The 19,295-nt window shown below is 40.2% G+C and overlaps 1 protein-coding gene across 1 annotated transcript in view; it reads left to right on the top strand.

Moving 5' to 3' along the window:
• PLB1 (phospholipase B1) overlaps window positions 1-19,295 on the top strand; it is an 89,629-nt gene that overhangs the window by 16,320 nt on the left and 54,014 nt on the right. Inside the window, exons 9-19 of the mRNA XM_027788630.2 lie at window positions 943-1,029; window positions 1,525-1,587; window positions 2,875-2,954; window positions 5,413-5,491; window positions 6,148-6,252; window positions 7,734-7,826; window positions 14,022-14,090; window positions 14,918-14,998; window positions 16,554-16,620; window positions 17,486-17,544; window positions 18,590-18,663. Of these exons, the coding sequence (XP_027644431.2) occupies window positions 943-1,029; window positions 1,525-1,587; window positions 2,875-2,954; window positions 5,413-5,491; window positions 6,148-6,252; window positions 7,734-7,826; window positions 14,022-14,090; window positions 14,918-14,998; window positions 16,554-16,620; window positions 17,486-17,544; window positions 18,590-18,663 (857 nt within the window). The remainder of the gene's footprint in view (window positions 1-942; window positions 1,030-1,524; window positions 1,588-2,874; window positions 2,955-5,412; window positions 5,492-6,147; window positions 6,253-7,733; window positions 7,827-14,021; window positions 14,091-14,917; window positions 14,999-16,553; window positions 16,621-17,485; window positions 17,545-18,589; window positions 18,664-19,295) is intronic.

Below are 19,295 nucleotides of genomic sequence, written 5' to 3' on the forward strand. Positions count from 1 at the left end.
CAAATGTATGTTAGCTGTTGGTTAAGGATGCGAGACCTCTGCTAGCTACACTCTGTAACTATGCAGGTGTTTCTGAGAACCAACCCAAAACAGTAATTCTCGGTATTTGTCTCTTCAGTTTCTTCTTGGTCTTTTAGGATTGTACTTTCAAAAAGGACAGTAAAGACCTAGATAGGCTTTGGCTGATGTCAGTGGTTGACCCTGGTGAGAGCTTGAATTATCACTCATGGCTGAGTGCTCTGTAAATCCCATGCTGGAGTTCTACATATTAATTTTTCTTTTACTCTTAACCTGAGGATATTATTTGTAAAATGGTCTTGGCATAATGGGAAAATGTGATCATCAAAGTGATTCTGCTGTTGCCTCTTTGCTCTGCAGGGAGCCCATCAGACTGTTTGCACATGGATTTAGCATACATTTTTGTGGAACTGAGTGGTTCTAACCAGTGCTCTTCAGGATTGGCGAGAACTGCCTAATAAGCATAGCACAGCTAAGCAGGAGTCTAGCGCTCAGATTTTTGCTCCAGTCTTCATCCCACTAGTGTGACCCAGTCTCAGCAGTTCAGGAACACTAACCCTGTCAGCAAGCTGCAATGTGATGAAAGAAGCAGCATGCAGCTCTGTGCTAAGCTGTGCATGCCCATCTTCTCTGACAGACTCTCCAATGGCAGCAGCAATTTCTGGCTCTGTCCTGAGCTTTTTATAGGCGTGCGTTCAGCTTTAATTGCAGTGTTTGCCACTTAACCATCCTTTTGCTCTCTCCTCTAGGGAAAAGCTGGATGGTTTGTCAAATGGAAGGGATCAGGATGGTCAGGGCTGGGCCATGAACTACTGTTTGTCTTGCTGATGTAAAGCCATAGCAAACCTTGTGTGAGAAAGCAAAATAGTAAATAGGTCTCTTATCATCCTAGTCTTTCAATTAGTATCTTTTTTTTTCTCCCAGATGATGGACTTCCAAAATGACTGGAAACTGATCACAGTTTTTTTTAGTGCTGAAACCCCATGTTCTTTCTGTGACTCCACACAACTGGTAAGCTTTTGATGGGTTGATTTAACAGTCAAGGCAGGTGGTTAAGATGCTTTCCCAAACTCTGCTCTCTGCCATAGTGCACCAAAGGAGTAGCTAGTTCTGGGATGTTGGAAGGATACTATCCAGTCATGTAAGTTCCTGGCATACAATGTGTTTTGTATTTATAAACATCCGTACTTAATTTGTAAACCCAAGTCTGATATGCCCATGCCCTAGTAGAACAACCCTTTTCCACCTTAAGTCTAAATTTATTTTTCTTCCCCATCGCTGTCTTTTGATTTTCTTTTTGTATGTTAAGTTGCCTAATTACAGGCAGTTAAATTACAAGACTAGTTCTGTGGTTTTTTTCTTGATGCTGGCTAAGGCTGAACCCAGAATATAGTGGTCATTGGCAACCCTTCAGTACACAGATCAATACACAGGGTTTGACTTTTGCCAGATTTGTAACTTTGTTTTTTCTACTAGTTTTGATGACATCTCTCATCTCATTTACAGAAGAACTGCATATTGGACAACCTGGAAAAGCTTAAAGCTGTCTTGGATTTTTTGTATAAAACGGTAAGGTTTATTTATCAACCTTGAACACCAAATATTTTGCTGATTTTTCCAGTCTTCTTTACTGGACTAGGGCTTGTACCACTGTAGGTGAATTAGAACACCAATCTCGCTTACTCCAATCCACTGGCTCCATTCATTGTCACTGTTTTATTTAAAAAAGCTGATGCATGCAAACAGAAAGGACTGATAGACAACTGCTTTGTTTTGGAACACCAGCTGATGTGCCACTCCATCTTTGGTTTTTTAGGTGATTTTTATGCAAAATGTTGTACATCTGTCTGCATCTGAAAGCCATTTGTGTTTAACAGGGCTGTTCTTGAAAATAACTCTTATTTAGTAACAAGATATATGGAGCTCCCTAGACAGTGTACAGGCTGCTAACTACCTGGTGATGATGTTTACAGACCAGGGAAAATGCCCATTAAAAATCTGTGTAATGGATCTTTTTCCTATTATGTGTGCATTTTAAGATCTTAGCCTTTCTCAAGGTTTTTGAGCTGGCTGAGCTAAGAATTATCTAGGATGGTGTCTGGGAAATACTCTGCGCTGTGTCTTAGTCTACTAATGAATAGTAGACTAGATGTTGCTATATCACTACTAAAGCAGGCTATTAACTGTTTATGTGAAGTATTTCAATGGCATCTTCCAAGAATTTTGTTTTCTGGACTGAAGGCCTAAAGGGTATTCTAAACCTGCTACAGTTCAATTGCATCAGGCCACAACCGTTCATTTTTCTCAGACCAACTTCAGCAAATGTTGCGTATGGGTGAAGTTCCACCCACACATTTTCTTTGGATTCTCTCCATTATTATTTCCAGAATCTGTTTATGTGCACTTGTAAAAGTGAAATATCATTATGTAAATGGAAAGCTGCTTTCTGCTGGGGGGAGAGGTGAGGCAGGATGCACGAGTGCTTGTGCTATTACACAGGACGTTTTCATCCCCAGCTTTGCATTGGTATGTTGCCACAAAAATGGTAGTTCCTAGTTCATTTGAGTTCAGTTTAGCTGGCTGGTAGCCACTTTGGTTATGTAAAATAAATTGCTGGGTCTCGGTCAAGAAATCATCAAGTACTTCGTGAATGATGTTCAACGTTATTCTAGGTGGCAGGCATAGGAGTAGGGTTCAGGACAGAATTGGCAAAGACTTAGATCATTGATTTTATGAGGGCAGAGTGCCAGGCCAGAGGTAACACGTGTGAAACCGTAGACATGATTTACCATTATTGCTATTTGCTGATCTTTAATTGCAAATATAATGTGATTAATTTTAACTTTATTACTGCAGGTTCCCAAGGCCTTTGTAAATCTGGTGGATTCTACTGAGCTCTCAACTTTGTCTCTTGCATGCCAAGATTACAACATTAGGTAACAGAGGTTTCTTTAAATTCTTGACACTGTTCCCACTAGCATTGAGACACATAGTTATGTATATGTATTGAGTTTGTAACAGAGGTAGAGTCTTCTGAACAGTTTTTCTGCCCTTAGTACAAAAGTATGCTAAAGATTTTTAGGTGTCCACTTTGTTTCTGATAAAGTCTCTTTGCAAGGCATATTTTTACCAGGAAGAATAGGTGCTTTTAATCCTGCCAAGTTGGATAGCATATGTTTAAATATTGGGTCAGAGTTGGGGAAAAAGAGAAAGCTGCAGCATTGTACAAGCACTGTTCAGTTACAGTCAAAGCATTGGTGGGTTATCAACAGTTTTAGCCACAAATCCAAACCACAGCACTGTATGGGCTGCTATGAAGAAAGTTAAGTCCATCCCAGCCAGACCCAGTATTCTGATTACTGTCATGAGATTGCACAGTCTACCTAGCCCCAGCTCTTTAGTCAGTGCTACTTCTGCCCTGCAACTCTTGAGTCAAAAACTCTGAAGGCTCTTTGAAAGTTTAAGTTTCTATGTATTGATGTTCACAAAAGGAATAACTGGTCTTAAAGCACATTGTTAGGCTATGTGAAAGCTACTACTTGGGCTTAAGGTATGGTAGGATGGAGAATATCAACTTGTCAGTTCCTTATGGTAACTGCATGCCTAGTTGCTTTCATCCATCTCCCTTTCTCAGTACCTTGTAACAAAAGTGTGAGTAGCTTATGTCTCAATTTAGTATGGAGTAGGAGTGTGCACATGGACAGTTATGATGGAGTAGTTTACAGCTGATGAGATTGAACTCCATCTTACTCCACAGTAAATTTTTTTCCTGTGCTCATGGCATAAGACACCATATGTACTAATACAGTCAGCCCAGAGGGTTTCACAAGATTTGCATGTCTAAAACCCAGGATATGTTCCATCAGTCAAGGACGGGGTCTCGCTGCAGCATAACCATGTGCTTAACAAGTATAGGCAGAGGAGAAGCTTTCCTTGTGGAAAGAAACTGCATAGAATATTCTAGCTTATTTCTCCTGCACAGGCACTAAGGGGAAAAATGGGGAAATATAGGTAAGTGATTGAAGAAATGGATTTAGGAATATGGGCCTTGCCATATATATCGAAGGCCTTAAAAATAAATAACATCTAATTATTTTTTTTCTTCTGAGGAATTTTTATATTTCCTTTTCAACTTAAGGCAATTTGCTTTCTTGTTGTTAGCATGCCTTTGTAGCTGTGCTTGTCTGGTTGAACAGTTCCACCAGTTTGCAAGCATTGTACTTTACTGTTTGGTAAATTCCTGGGCTCACCTTGGCCTCAGGCCCAGATCATCTCCCAGATAAGACCTTTGGCATTTGGCTACAAAGTCCTTGTATGAACTGTCCTTTGGGAGAAAAACATAAGCCCACACCAAAAGATGAAATTTCAAGAGTCTAAGAGGAGAATAATGGCTGACACTCTTAGTCCCATGTCAGTACCTAACTTTAGGCATTGAAGTTTATGATACAGGGATTTAAAGTTCCTTCCAGCGTTGTCTGCACTAAAAGTAATGGGTGAACCCCATTTTTAGGCATGTAACTCTCCTCATTAACTTTATGAGGTTCTTCTGTCAGGCTTGGGTTAAGATTCTGGTCCCGAGTTCGTATTTCTTTCAGTCAACAGCAATGATAAAAGCACTTTAGTGGAAAAGTCCCATTTTATAGGTTTAGCTACAGTTCTGTGAAAAAGGGAGAGCCTGATCCTGACAGGTACTTACTGCTTACATCTGCAAACCCCACAAAAAGTTTTCTCAGATTGCAGTCCATCCAGGCATTTTCAAATGAGTATATCTTTGCTGGAACCACACTAATCTTAAATGTATCATATCATTTCTGTCTACAGCCTTAGGAGGTCTGATTTCTCCAACTAGCTGCAGAAATATGCAGTATGCACATCTCACCTTGCAGGTCAAAAATTTGGCTGAGATTGGTTAGCTGCCTGACAGTGCCTGGCCACCCTTTAGTATATATAAGCATTTGCATCCTTGAGCTTCCATCCACATTTCTAGATGCAGGTCTTGTTGACAAATACTAAGGCAAAAGTTCCTGTGGAAGTATTTTTAGTGTTTTCAATCATCCTATGTGACTACAGAGAGGGAAATGTTTGAAAACTAGTGTAGCTGCTATTTTAAGCCTGAGCATGCTGCTAGCTTGTGAGACCCTGTGCTAATCAAATCTGGCATATTTGTCATCTGAATAGGCTTTCAAATCAAGAAGCAATCCAAAGCTCTGGACATGGAAATATATATAATTCTATGTTTATATGAAAAATCAAGATGTTCCATGTAGCTTTCTCAATATATCCAGCAATTTAGTCTTCAATATATGCTTGTCAGTAACTTAAAAGAATTCATGCTATCTGTCTTGTTTATCACAAGTTCATAATGTCTTTCATGTTTTTCATTCTTTTCTGCAGCAATCCAGGCAGGAGTCAGTGCAGCTGTGTTGGTGAACACTCCACATTAGAGAATAACATATTGAGGTGGTCTTACCAGGTATGGCATCTTCTGTGTTGTTTGGCTCTCGTATTGCTGCACATATCTAATCATTTTCCAGATGGACTCAAGTGAGGAGTTAAGGGAGGAATAGCAGTGAGGGAGTTGAGTAACAGCCCTTTTGCCATGTCCACAGCGATTCCAAACCCATTTCTTACTTCAGGAACACTGGAGATAAGTTCTCTTTATACCTGAGTGGTCTTAGTATCTCTTGAAGTTGCTAAGGACTATACGGCTTTTGGTAACCTAGGATTTGTCATATTCCATCAGAAAAATGATCCATCTTGTCTAGTAACCTGCCACATGATTTACAAGAGGGAAACTTACTGATAAGACAAAACCAGTTGTGCTGGAATTCCCTTTTAAAATGACAGGGAGGCAATAAGTTTGACATTTCATTGCCTTGCTAAGCTTGCTGCTTTTTCAAAGAAAATTATGGTAAATCAGTGTAGGTTTCTCATAGCTACAAGGAGCTTCCAATTATTGTCTAAGATTATTTCATTAAATTACAGTCTTTGTTCTGGATTACAGAATTTTATTATTGTAGTTTGTTAGGGGTAGGGATAATCTTAGTTCACTTTAAATCTTGATAAATTGCACATATATTACACTCTCCACCTGATAATACTAATCTGATTAAATGGTTTTCTGTTCAGGATGTTTGGGAAAAACTGCTGGAGTCTGCGAGGTTTGATCAAAAGGATGACTTCACTGTTGTTCTTCAGCCTTCTCTCCAAGACAGAAATCTGCTGCTCAGACCAGTGAGTAAACTAGAGTTGCTCCATTTTTCTAGATTGTATCTGCTGAGATTGAGTGCAGTATTTAGCTGGCTCTTTCCTGTCTAGGCTGTGTGTAATGCTAGAAGACAAGGGTAGCTGGGCACATACAGAACGCATCTCAGGATCAGATGTCCTGAGAGTGGAGCTTGCTTCAAACAGCATCAGTCAGAGATCCTGTGTTTTTTGAATGCTATGTTCCAGGAGAAATCAAGGCATCTCTGTAGATTAGGGCATAATTGTCTGGAAATCATCAGCGCTGCTCATTTTTCCATATCTTTGTAGTCATCAGCATATTAATCCCTGATTATGCTCTTGTGTGTTCGGTAACAAAGGCAAAAAGTGGGTAACAAGAAGTATTTAAAAGTGGGTAGTGGGGAAAAAAAAAGGTTTTGTAAACTGCTGGAAAGTAGTTACCTCCCTGCAATGAGATTAATGCAGTCTGGGAATGAATTTTGTCCAGATTTTTATCTGTTATAGCCAGCAGGGAATGAATATAGGTAGGGTTGCCTGGGATGTCAGAAATTATTTTTCCATAACTGAATTTTAAAGGGAAGTTCAAAGGTCCAGGTTGTCTGAAACCTAGCAATGAAGCGGGTAAATATTACTTCCTAGATAATGGTTTACTCAGATACAAGGTATCAAAATTCAACACATAACATTGGATGGTTATTTGTAAACCAAGTTGGTGGTGAGTCATGGTCTGGTTCCTGGGCATCATAACAGCTCGTTGAATTTGCGGTAATTCCATTGTTCCCCTCAGCTCAGTATCAGAATGAAGTAAACTGGGAGAAGAAACTTGTCTTCCAGGAGGGCTGGGGTCTGTTATGTTGCAAAATCTTCCTGTGCTGCTGGGTCAGGCTTGTTTTGTTGATGGCTGATCCATATGTAAATGACAGATTTTTCACTTTGATGGCATTACTTTTTCTCTTAGTAAATTGCTCTTATTGCCTTAAATGCCATCTTATGTCATAGGTAGATTCTTTATTTCTTCTGATTTGTGGTATACCTGCAGGCCACCGTGTGTAATCTGCCAAACACAACAGTTACTGTCATTTAAAAATAAGCCTAACCTCTTAAGACGAATTCTGTATGCTTCTACTTAAATGCATGTAAGTGTTAGCTAAAGAAAGTGTTGTTTATTCCAAATCATTCATGTTATCACATTTGCGTGTGTCTCTGATCTCCTGTATGTCACTGCTGCGATTGTGCCTTGTTGTTGCTCTGGTGGTCGTCTTGTTCTGTTGATGTGCAGTCCCTTGACTGCTGCCTTACAGCAGTCACTTACAAGAACAGGATCTGTCTTGACACACCAGCAGTAACTGAGATCATCAATAAGTGGCTTAATGAGAGTGCCAGAAATGGATATAAATATCATTTTCTAGATTGGGGCCTTTTGTGCCTGAATATTTCATCTTTCCATACTCTTCAGTGTTCTGTCATGCTTTAAATGCTTTCTCTTTCAGGGCAAGGATGGTTTCGTTACCACATCAAAGACACAAGAGGAAACTCTGGAAGAAGATTATACTTTCATGGCTGTGGGCCTCTGGAACAACATGGTGAGCAGTGCCAGACACTGTTGCTTACTGGACTTAGTACAGATGCCTTGTAGCAACTCCACATTCGCCAGGCTGAGTAGCAAGGAGGCAGGGGAAGGAAGAATATAGAAAGAAACATACCATGACTGCTACGCTCAGCTGCGCAGGGAGGCTGCTCTCGAACAATGCTAAATGCCCTACAATCCCAAGACACATCTCTTGCTGTTCTGTGGCTGCTACTTACCACCAAGAGCTATTTAGAAGGATTTCCATAGTAGGGAAGTCTCAGGGAGTAAATAAGCTGTGACAAACGCTTCTTTTTCTAATCTTACCTCTGTGACAGCATGGCACAGTGACAGCTGAGGCTCATCCTAACCTGAGCTTATAGTGATTATACTCTTCTGTCTACTCTGTTCTGTATCCTTTTACTAGTAAAAACCCCAGCCCTTTTACTAATGAGTCTCATGATGTTGTCTCCTCCTTAACCATCATCCTTCTGCTGGTGTTGCTTATAGTAAAAAGGTGCTGGACAGCCTTGGAGAGCTCCTGTTACTTCCTCAAGAGTTAGATGTCCTGCCCAGCTGAGGAAAGCCAACAAATGGCTCCTTCTCATGAGTGGGAGAGGGTGTCTGAAAGAAACATGGGCTCCCCAACCTACTTGACGTTCAACATGATGATCAGTTCTGTAGGGCACTGTTTCCTTCTGCAGACTTGAGCTGCTGACAGGATTTGTGTGTACAACTGAGTGGATGCATGTAGAGCTAGAAGGGACTCCAGTTTAAAATTGATGACGGGGGCAAGTGAAGAAAAGGGAGTTGCTTTTCAGTATGAGACAAAAATGCTGGCACGTGGTTTTGGACTCACCAGAGCAAAGTAGGATGTTACTGCTTAGTGCATATTATATTTGGATACGTCCTGGTATCAGTGGTTTTGGATAAGTTGTTGATTTTACTATTCCTTCTGACTTAGAAACTTTCAAAAACTTCTGCTTTTTTTTTTCCAATAACCTTCTTATAACACATACAGTATTCTTTTTTAATTAAAAAGAATCTGCAGTGGCCAATTAAGTTAGATTAAAGGTAAAAGACTTTTTTTGCTTGTTTTTCTGTCCACGTGTTGATTAGATTTTCATTTGAGAGCACCTACTATTCCTGTGTTTGTCCAAATTGTCCTAAGCATGAAGGAAAAAAAATTCTATACTGCAACCACCTTTTAGTAAACCACCTTCAAAAAATAAATTCACACAGATTGGCATGTTCTTGTTTCCTTTTATGTTAATTCTGGCAGTAGTAATGCCGTTGTAGCCCTGATCACTGAAAGAAGCAGGGTTTGCAGGATGAGGCTTTTATTCAACCAGATGATACAGCTAGAAAAATGGTAGTCACTTCAATAAAAGATGTTATCTTTTAGCTAAAGTTAGTAGGACTTTAGATAGTTAGTAGGAGCCAAAGAGTTAAAAATTGATCAGCTGTTGAAGCTCTAACCTTGGAACAACGATGCTGCATCCAGTTATCTCCTTTGCTGTTATCTGTGACATTTCCAAGTATGATGGCAAAGTTCTTACCTGAGTTCTTCTATCGCAAAATAGATGCCATGATAAGATGCACATTGGCTTCTTTATCATCGTTTTGCCTTAGTCCCACTAGGCAATTAGTTTCACTAGTCAAATATCAAAGTAAACATTGAAAATCAGATTTCTGAAGCATGAATTAAACATTATCTCTGTTTCTGGCAATCCTCTGTCAAGAAACTGAGTTACTTTACTCACCCATGTCTCAGTGTCCCCCTCAGTGTTGGAGATATTTACCTAGATCACACAATCACCATCATGTAAAATGATCCATAAGACACTAGAAAGCAGTGGCATATCCTCCTCAGATACTAACCATTATAAAGTTTGAAGCTAGTTGGGAGGAAGCCACACAAAGTGTGTGGTTTTTTGCTGTGAAGAGTGGCCCTTTACACCTGCTTAGCACAGTTTTTCCAACAGCAAGTTTTTGACATTAAATGATGACTATGATTTCAGCTAGTGCAGAAAATGAATGCTTCCAACTGGAGAGGGACCACAGTGCCGCCAGTTTGTCAGCCCATTTTGTGCCTCTCCAGCAGGAATTGTTTGGAGGCAACTGAACCAAACTCCTCAGATTCTGAGATCCACCTAACTGTGGCAATAGATCAGCCTCAGCCAAGAAGTGTTCTAGGGCTTTTCAGTGGTAAACTGACCTTCACCTTTGAGTACTGCTCTTTTCTTTTATTGGACTCTGCATTTAGCAGAATTCACATGCTTCTGACTGATAGGCTTTGCTTTCATTTTTTTCCAAGTCTAGACTACAGCTGCTCTTTTTTTTTTTTTTTTTTTTTCTATGGCCTCTTACTATCAGACCTTTTAGATTTCAATTTATGCAGAAGCCAGTACCAGGCATCTTGGATATTCTTTACAAGGAGTTGTGACAGTATTATCCCCAGTCTGAAACAGGTATATTGCCTCTTCCAAATCCTCTGTAGGAGGAGAGAGGGATAGGATTTATCTTCTGGAGTTTTGTAACTTATGCAGACATACTCAGTCAACTTGGCACTGATTTCTCTTTCCTGCCCTCTCAAATTCTTATACTTGGCTTGCAACAAATTCCTTCTGTCCCTTCAAATGATACTTTTTTATTTGCTGCTTCTGCCAGCAGAAGACCCTCTCTTTTTCCCTCTGCTTCATTTTTCTGTCCCTAACCCTTTTCTGCACAGACTTTATTTGGTCTCCTGGGCTCTGTCCTTGAGCATCTCGTTCTTTGGTGTGTTACTCTAATCTTGTCGCTTTAACTGCTAGGAGCATTTTGTTGAAACGTTAGAAGTAAAAAACTAAGCAAAACAAAGTGTGTGGTACTTTTAAGGATGGCTGCATTAGGGCCAGTTGCCCAGACTCAGGCAGTGAACATGCTGGGGAGCCACCAGAACCAGGGAATCGTCGTAAAGGACACAAATACCAATGGTCCTTTATTTCAGTGTTTTTCCTTAGTGTGAGGTGGTTCCTCTAGTAAGGGACAGTCCAGGTGATCTGGAAGAAGAGCAAAATGTGGCAAAACTGCACCTTCCTACTGGTTAGAAATAAGATTACAGGAAGGGTAGTACACCCTTCACAACTCCTCTTCCTCTCTGTTTTCCTGCCTCCTCTTTTATTTAGTGGAATTTGCTTAACACAGCTGGCAATCATCAGAAAGGCACCTCTGGGTAGGTTTCTTGTCTGCCTGTGGTATTCTGCCATCATGTAAAAGCAGATTATATGAAATGTTCTTTCAACGTAAAAAGCACTGGCAGGTGTCCTCACCTAGTAAAGGTCAAGCTAGTTCTACTAGGAAGTCCAGCTAATGGTTTATGCAGACTGCTTTAAAAACAGAACAATCCACAATTCAGTATCAGGAACCGATAAGAAATCAAGATCATGGCATGCCGAGTAGCAAACACAGCAGAATGAGGAGGTGTCTGAGAACTGCCTTCAGAGAGCTGCTGCTTCCTGCTGCCTGCCAGGCTGCTCTTACCTTGTATTGAGGCTTGGTACCAGCCTCTTTTATTGGAATGATTACCTGCTTATTGGCCAAAGGGCAAAACCTTGAAAATCTAGTGGCAAGGCAATAGGACTGCACTTCAGTCTGGCTGAGAAGAAGCTGAGCTAGTTAGGTACTAAGGACTTGCCCTAGGCATGGCTAGATATCTTACCAAAACATTTCTAGCTGTCTGGAAGCAACGCAATTCATATGCTAAACACATCAGAAAACAGCCAACTAAATGACGCTGGGTAGCTAGGAAAAGCTGAGAGAGGTTGGTTGTTTGCTTGGACAGCTTTGATGTTTACCACGGAGAGCCTGATTGACCGATTTTGGCAAATGCATACAATTTTACCTCTGGAAATGTATCTGGGGGCAAAGCTCCTTTGAAGTGTGTAAAGAATCTAGACAAGAAGCTCTGGCTTTTGTGTTTGGCATCTTTTTGCAAAACAGAAAACACCACCAAAAAAACCCCTATCATACAACCAAGAGAGAAACTGAAACCAGGCAAGGACCTGAACAGGAACAGCACCACAGGAGGCTGCCAGTGCCCCTCTTCTGTGTTCAGGAGCGTACACTGACTTTGAAACTGGTGCAGTACCAGAGCAGACCTGCATGCTAACCAGCCTGCACAACAGATGTCCTGGAATTCAGGGGGCATTTTGTCTGACCACAGTGCAGCCTTGGTGCCTGATTTCCTGACCAGGACCTTGCAGCTCTGCTGCATGGGAGCTGTCACACTTAGCTGGAAGAACCATGTCTCTGAACCATCTGGAATGAATCGCCTCCTGGAGAAATGCAGTTTCATTACTCAACTCCCAACAACATACAAGTGTCTAACAATTGTTTGAAATTCATTCCTAGCCACGAAATACCACCGTTGTCCCATGTTCTGTGGGGTGATTCTGTGCTGGAACAAGAGTATTTTTTTTAAGAATGTCATTAAATAGCTACTTTGTTTTGTCCTAGGAGGATGGGAAAGTACCAGTTCCCAATGTATCTTTTCTCTGAGCTTCATTAATTTGCATGTTTCAGGAATATTCCTTTTATTTCTATCTCTCCCTCAAAAGAGCACAGACTCTGTTTCTTCAAAGGATATTAGTTCTGTAAACCTCTTCTCCGTTTCTCTGGATTATCCCATTATTTTTATTGAAGGAACAATCAAAATAGAATAATAACATTCCTGCCCAGCATGTATCAGTGATGCCAAGCTGCTTGTATTTTTCAGTCCCTTCAGTGCTGTTTCTTATGTAGTCTGCTGCTTCTGGCAGCAGCAGCTGTCAAAATCTAAATCAGTGGCCAACTCCTTTGGGTATGATTGCAATTTAATTAGCACCCAGCAAGGTGCCTGAACAGGTGAAGTGATTGTTTGTGGTATTTACCACATTGTGCTGTCAGTATTGAGTTTTGAATCATTCCATAATATTTCATTAACAACCCCCTCTCCATCTTGTTAGAAGACCAACAGATATAAATATTATCAAGCCTCTATGCAGCATCAGAGTGCACCTTTTGGCATTTTCTAACATGTATGAAAATGTAGATAAGGAAACAGTTTGGAAGGTGGGATAAATTAGCAAGCTTTTAGTTGCACGGGCTACAGCCGCTAGAGGATTGGTGTGTGACCATAATGTGTTATATTCCATGTTTCTGACTTTGCTGCAAAATCAATTTGCAGCAGAGGGAGTACATAAAGATAGCATTCGTAAAACAGAAGGAAAGAAGTTAGTGCAACATGAATGCATCACCAAATGGAAGAATTTTAGTTTTCCATTTATATTAGGGATTTTATACTTTCTGCTTCTGAGGTAAAGTGATGTGAACTTACCTAAGTTTTCAGTGTATCATCTGAGTCAAAACTGCATTTTCCAAGGAGTTTCAGTAATACCATTTTTACTTCAAAGTTTCAATCTACTCAAAGTTGCTTTTCCTCCCACACAAAAGCCTGGGTGTTTCTTTATACTTCTATATGACAACTATAAACTGTGAACTCCCAAGTGTGCCTTTCTCAAGTGTCCGTGAGCATGGTTTCACAGCCTGGAAGAAGACAAAAAATGTGGCTGAGGCCTGGGAGGATGGACAGACTGCTGCAAGGTCTGTCCTGGCGGCTAAGCTGTGGCGGCTGAGCTGTGGCAACCCACCCTTTACTTTCTCATACCCAGCCCAGCTGAGTAGTACTGGCTTGCAAATTGCAGTAAAGGTTAAACTGCATCATAAACTAATCACGAGGATGGTTTAAGCTATGATCTTCTGGACCATGTCTACAGTTACTGTGGTTGAGCTGATAAATAGCAACTTGATTGTGAACAGCTGAATAACTGCGGCACGAGATCAGTGCCTTAGGGGGAAAACCACTTACGGTGGAATTCCCAAGAGCAGAGTTAATGTGTGGATGGTTGTTTTAATGGTGATGGGATAAGACTGATCGAGTGAGAGGTCTTGTTTTCAGTTCCTTGCCTTTGTAGGTAAACATGTGGTATGTTATACATAGATAAATATTTACCATAAACAAAACAAGCTTTTAAATGTGTGTGTATACATACACACACACACGCATATATATATATATATTTATATGGACCTGATGGAAAACTCCAGGCACTAGAGCCTTTGAGCTGCTGCTATTTTCCCTTCCCTCCCACACACAGCACGGGTACATTTCCTCTATTCTCTCCCTTTCCAGATGGAGCCAGTTGGGCAGAAGCAGCCTTACGGAGTCACAAAAATGCTTCAGGTCCAGTGTCCATCTCAGGTAAAAGGGTTTCCTTACTTTGTGAGTAAGTCCTAGTGTGAGATTTTATATACTCTTCACAGAATTTCCAAGTTTTCAAATACTGTTGTCATTTTCTGAAGTTCTGGGGAATGTGTACTTGCCCAAGATACTACACTGTTAAAAATGTAGTGTTCTTAAAGTTCATTGACACATGCTCTTTATTTTATAAAGGTGAAACTCTGAAAACAACTTTTGACAAAATCTAGTTAAATTGTCGTACTGTGTCAGATATTTTTTATTCAAAATATAACTAGCTAATCTGAATTTATTAATTGCAGATATCAGAGGTGCATTATCAGTATTGAAATCTTTTTCAGCAATAAAATGGAATCCATGTATTTTATATAATTTAGCTTTTCTGTGATTTAACTGTGTCTGCTGTCTGATTTAACTGTTTTAGTCTCTGGAGCTGTCAATAGCCCAGTAGTATCTTTAGGGCCTGAGCATCTCAGGTTCAAAGAACAGTTCTTGAATGTTTTTGCATTTAAGTTCTGACTTCAATAAATTGATAGTGATAAAATATTACTGGCACCCGAAAGCTTCAGTGAACAGCAATTAAAACATCAAAGAAATGGAATTACGTGTTTTGTTTGATGTTAGGTTTAAGGCAAGAGGTGGTGTTGTGCCTAGAGCGTACCAGGGCTTAATTTTCAGGTCTAACCTGGTTTACTTCAGTAGTGCAATGTTCATTCAAAAATTAATACTGTTAAAGATTTTTTTCCCTTGGAAAATCTAGCCAGAAGATTTTAATATCAGCTGACTATGTTTCCATTAGCATTGGTAAACACACTCTCTTCACTCTGCAGGAAAGCCCATATTTGTTCACATATAGAAATAGTAACTACTCATCTTCCCCAGAGACATCAAACGCCAAAGAAACACCTCAGGTATAGTAGGACTATTTGCATCATATGGACTGAATGTATTCCAGGGAGTGGGGCAGGTGGGTGAGAGTGTGTTGTAGCCTAATTAAACAATACTACCTAGGAAAACTAAATACAAAGCTCCAGCTCCATATTTCCATGCCTGAATAGTCAGATGCTTAATAGCTCATTTTCTCCTTTGTGGGTTTTGTAGAGTATGATTTAAAGTAGATGTCTTCAGCCAGCCTAAAGTCTTGCCTTCACTGTTAAGAACCTTTCTTAAGCATCTGGATAACAATGTTAATTTCCCTGAAATAAGAAGATAGTGAAAATGGGGCCATTTAGTCCTACCACGGAGGAAAACAGAGCAGATCAGCATGACACCACTGTGTGGGTCTGATTTCATCTCGTTTACACCACAGTAAAACTGAATAACAATGGATTTTTTCATGGGTTTTTTGGATATTTTTTTTTTGTGATTAGATTTTTGGAGGTAAACAGCTGTGCTTGGGGGTTTTTTTGGTGGTTTGTTTTTGGTTTTTTTTAAGTCATGGTACTCCGATTCTAAGTACAACTTAGTGTTCCCAAGCAGGTACAGAGGTGCAGAGGGAGGTGGTAATGTTCATTTTCATGTCCCAGAACACAGTGTCTAAACCACATCTGCACTCAAAATGGCCTGTACATCATTGGAGTAGTAATACACATTTCTCCTCTTACTTTAACATAATGCCACCTGTTTTGTTAGTTACTCAGGGTGTTTTGTACTGTGCATGGGGCAATGGTACCTACCACTCTTTTTTTTGGTAGCTATGGCATAGGAGGCAAGAAGCAACACTGTGTTATATTTGTGGCTTTGTTTTGTTTTGTGGGGTGGTTTTTTTAATAATAATGTTTTTAATTAATAATAATAATAATAATAAAAAAACCAACCCAACAAAATGAAGCAATGGGACAAGATAAGTGTCTTTTCCTTAGGCAAGTTAGCTTACTTAAGGAGTTCTGTAGAGAGATTTGAAGCAGACACATGTCCTTGAGTCTTGTGTGATGGTCTGCTCTGGTATACTGACAGTCAGCCTTCACTAACAGTAGACCTTGGGGGTGCTGCTGTCAGTAGGCTGTAACCCAAAAGAGCCAGGAGGGCAAATCGCTGGCCCTCCTGACACATAGAGGACTGTGTGTGGAGAAGCCAGGCTCATGGCCTGCTGACGAAGCTATAGTTTCATGCTGGGATATTCCAGGAACGTTCAGTTTCTCACAAAAAGGTGTGAGCTCACCTAGCTTTGAGTATAGGCACACAAAATGTTGCATAGCTGAACACTGCATGGCACAGTCTGAGATAACTGGCCCCACTGGTAGGCAAGAGCTGTGCAGCACTAACACGGCCATGCGGCTTCTAAGCAGACCGAGCTTGTGTCTGCCTTCAATGGGCAGGTGTAGGCATGGCCTGAGGACAGGCTGAGCCGAGTAGTTGTATGCAAAGTATGTGGGAAATTCATTAATCTAATGCTCTGAGACATTGTTTATCACAACCAGAGTATAGTGAGTCCAATGTGAAGTCTCGCCTCGTCTGTCTTTGCAGGAGAGAAGTTATGGAACAAATATTCCCTGTTTTGACCGGGGTCCCTCTGACACAGTTCCAGTTTCAGGTACTGTCCTGTGTAATTTCACTGTAGAGCTACTTCATTTGATGATAGAAGGGGAACAGGAACCAGGTTTGTTTAGGACAGGTACACTTTTCCTGGAAGCAGTAGACACTACTGACTGTGGCTCTTAAGATCCTTCTTGGAACAACGCAAGCAGTTACACAGCAAGATGCAAGTTCTCTCTCAAGGATGGTGAAAGCTTATGCAACTACACCTTTCGCGTACAAAGGAAGAAGTGACTGTGGAAAAGACAGCAGACGGGTCTTGCAGTTGCAGGGATAGGAAAACTGAGTATGTATGCAGTAGTGGGTCTTGTCAGTGCAGTCTGGGGTGCAAAAAGCCACGTGGAATTCTGTCCCCAGGTGGGTTTTGTCATCCCTCAGAAGCTGGGATTGTCCCCAGAGTTCCACCCTGTGCTAGCACCAGAGCTGTGCCTGCTTTTCAGTTGTTCCCACTGGTTAAAAGGAATTTGAGTAAGAACAGAGGCAAGACCAAAATCTTACTGCCTCCCTTGTTGCTGTAGCTAATGCCCAGCTATAGGCCAAGAATAATTTGTGATTATTCTTACAAATTTATGTAAAACATAAAAATATTGATATATTTAATTATATATCATTATATAGTAATACATAATTATGTAAAATATCTTAATATAATTATATAAAGATTAAATTGTAAAAAGAAAAAATATAAAATTCTGACAACCTGACAGTGTCTGTCATTCCGAACTGGTGCTGTCATGAATATTAAAATACTGTCTTTGCAATGCTTTATGGTTATTCTGAGGAAAAGTGCTGATAACCATCACAGTTTGAAGTTTTCTTTCTTTCCTTTTTCCCTTAAACTACCTTTATTTTTTATTTATTAGTTCATAATTTGAAACCGGCGGATATTCGGGTGATTGCTGCTCTGGGAGATTCACTCACAGTAAGTAAAGATGACTGGACAGCCATCATTAAAGCAAGTAATGAAAAAGCTTTTCTCAATTTTTAACCTGAGAAATAGAGTAAGTACAGTTATGCCCTATTGAGCCAAGCACATTTTTCACATATTTTTTTCCATATTCCACCTTGACCGGCTGGTAATCTGCCGTGCATGGTTCCCACATAAAGTCCACAAAAGTGCCACACAAGGAAGAGCTGCTAGATTAAATTGCACAGCAGCAAACCCAGACAGCTAGAGTGGACTTGCAACAATTACTTTTCTTCAATGATTCTACGCAGCTCCCAAGGTATTCACCTTCAAAGCTATTAGTAAGCAGCATAAATAGAAGAAATCCTGCAGCTAGTTGTGTGTATATGTATGTTATGGTAAATATATATATGATAATACCAAAGCCTATAAAGCCATGTCCATTTATACTAACGAAATATTTGAGTAAAATTGCAGTAGGTCATCAGGTGTGTCAAGGGTGATTTATCTTGAGAATATCTTTTGACACTATTCCTGGAACTACATAAACTTGTTACCCCTGGAGTGACTGATTGTCCAGTTGGTGATGACTACCTCACTGCTCATATCGTAATTCATGTTTCTTACGTGTTCTGTGCTAATTACCACATTAAATACTTGTAGTCTCCTTTCATGGGGAAACTGGAGAAGGGAAGACATAAAATCTCCATACTACTTTTTAATGTGAGGAACATTATAATAAATTATTCATTCCGGATCATTGCTATCTTATTTATTGCTTATGTAAATTTAGAATTATATGAATATTTTTAACATTCTCAACCAATTTTTTCCCCACTTGATCTAATCAAGAAGTTGATAGAAGAGGGTAATTCACTGGAGCGGAATTAAAATACCCTCAGCCCTTGATCCTCCTGAGAACTGTTATATTTTGGGACGATGACATAGCTTGCTTCATTAATATACACTGTAATTATTTTCACCAGGGTCAGTCAGAGGACTAGTTACTGTGGCAATTCTTATTTTCTGAAGGTGAATTCTTCTTCTCTTCCGCTTCCAGGCAGGTAATGGGGCAGCATCCAAACCCCATGATGTTATGGATGTCCTCACTCAGTACCGAGGTGTTTCTTGGAGGTGAGTTCCAGGAATTTCCCCCTCAGTGGGAGGGAATCCATTTTCTTGGGTTTTGATATGTATAGTCGGTTTTGTATCAAATAGAGGCTTGTGAATTTGACTTCATGTTTTGCATGGATGTATGTGGTTGTGCTATTACTCATGATAAATAAAATGCTCAGACTAGTGGATATCTAGAGTACAATGTAGCATGGCTGGCGTAGGCCTGGCTACATGCACGAAATGGGGTCTCTTCTCTCAGGGCTGCAGCTATCACAAAGGAGACTTCTAGATCCCAGCACCATTGCACCACTTGCACATTCTGCATTTCTGTCCCTGCTCTTTCTATACCGTCTGCTCTTCCCTGCTGTTGTCCATGTTACCCGTTTTTCTCACATAAAATCAGCAGTCCACAAAAAGTCAAGATGGGATGGTTTTTGCTGCTGCTGTTTCAAACACAGTATCTATTTCCTTGACTCTTTCCCAGTTTTGCTTACGTCATGCAGAACAGTTTATCAGTTATGAGTCAGTACAGATTTTTATGTATACAGCATTTTATTACACAGGTCAAACAGCCACTCTGAAAAAAAGCAATCATGTTCACGTGTTATTCTGCAACTGTATGATTTAACACCAAACTTATCAGGCTGATT

Source organism: Falco peregrinus, chromosome 11, assembly GCF_023634155.1.
Source record: "Falco peregrinus isolate bFalPer1 chromosome 11, bFalPer1.pri, whole genome shotgun sequence".
Lineage (NCBI taxonomy): Eukaryota > Metazoa > Chordata > Aves > Falconiformes > Falconidae > Falco > Falco peregrinus.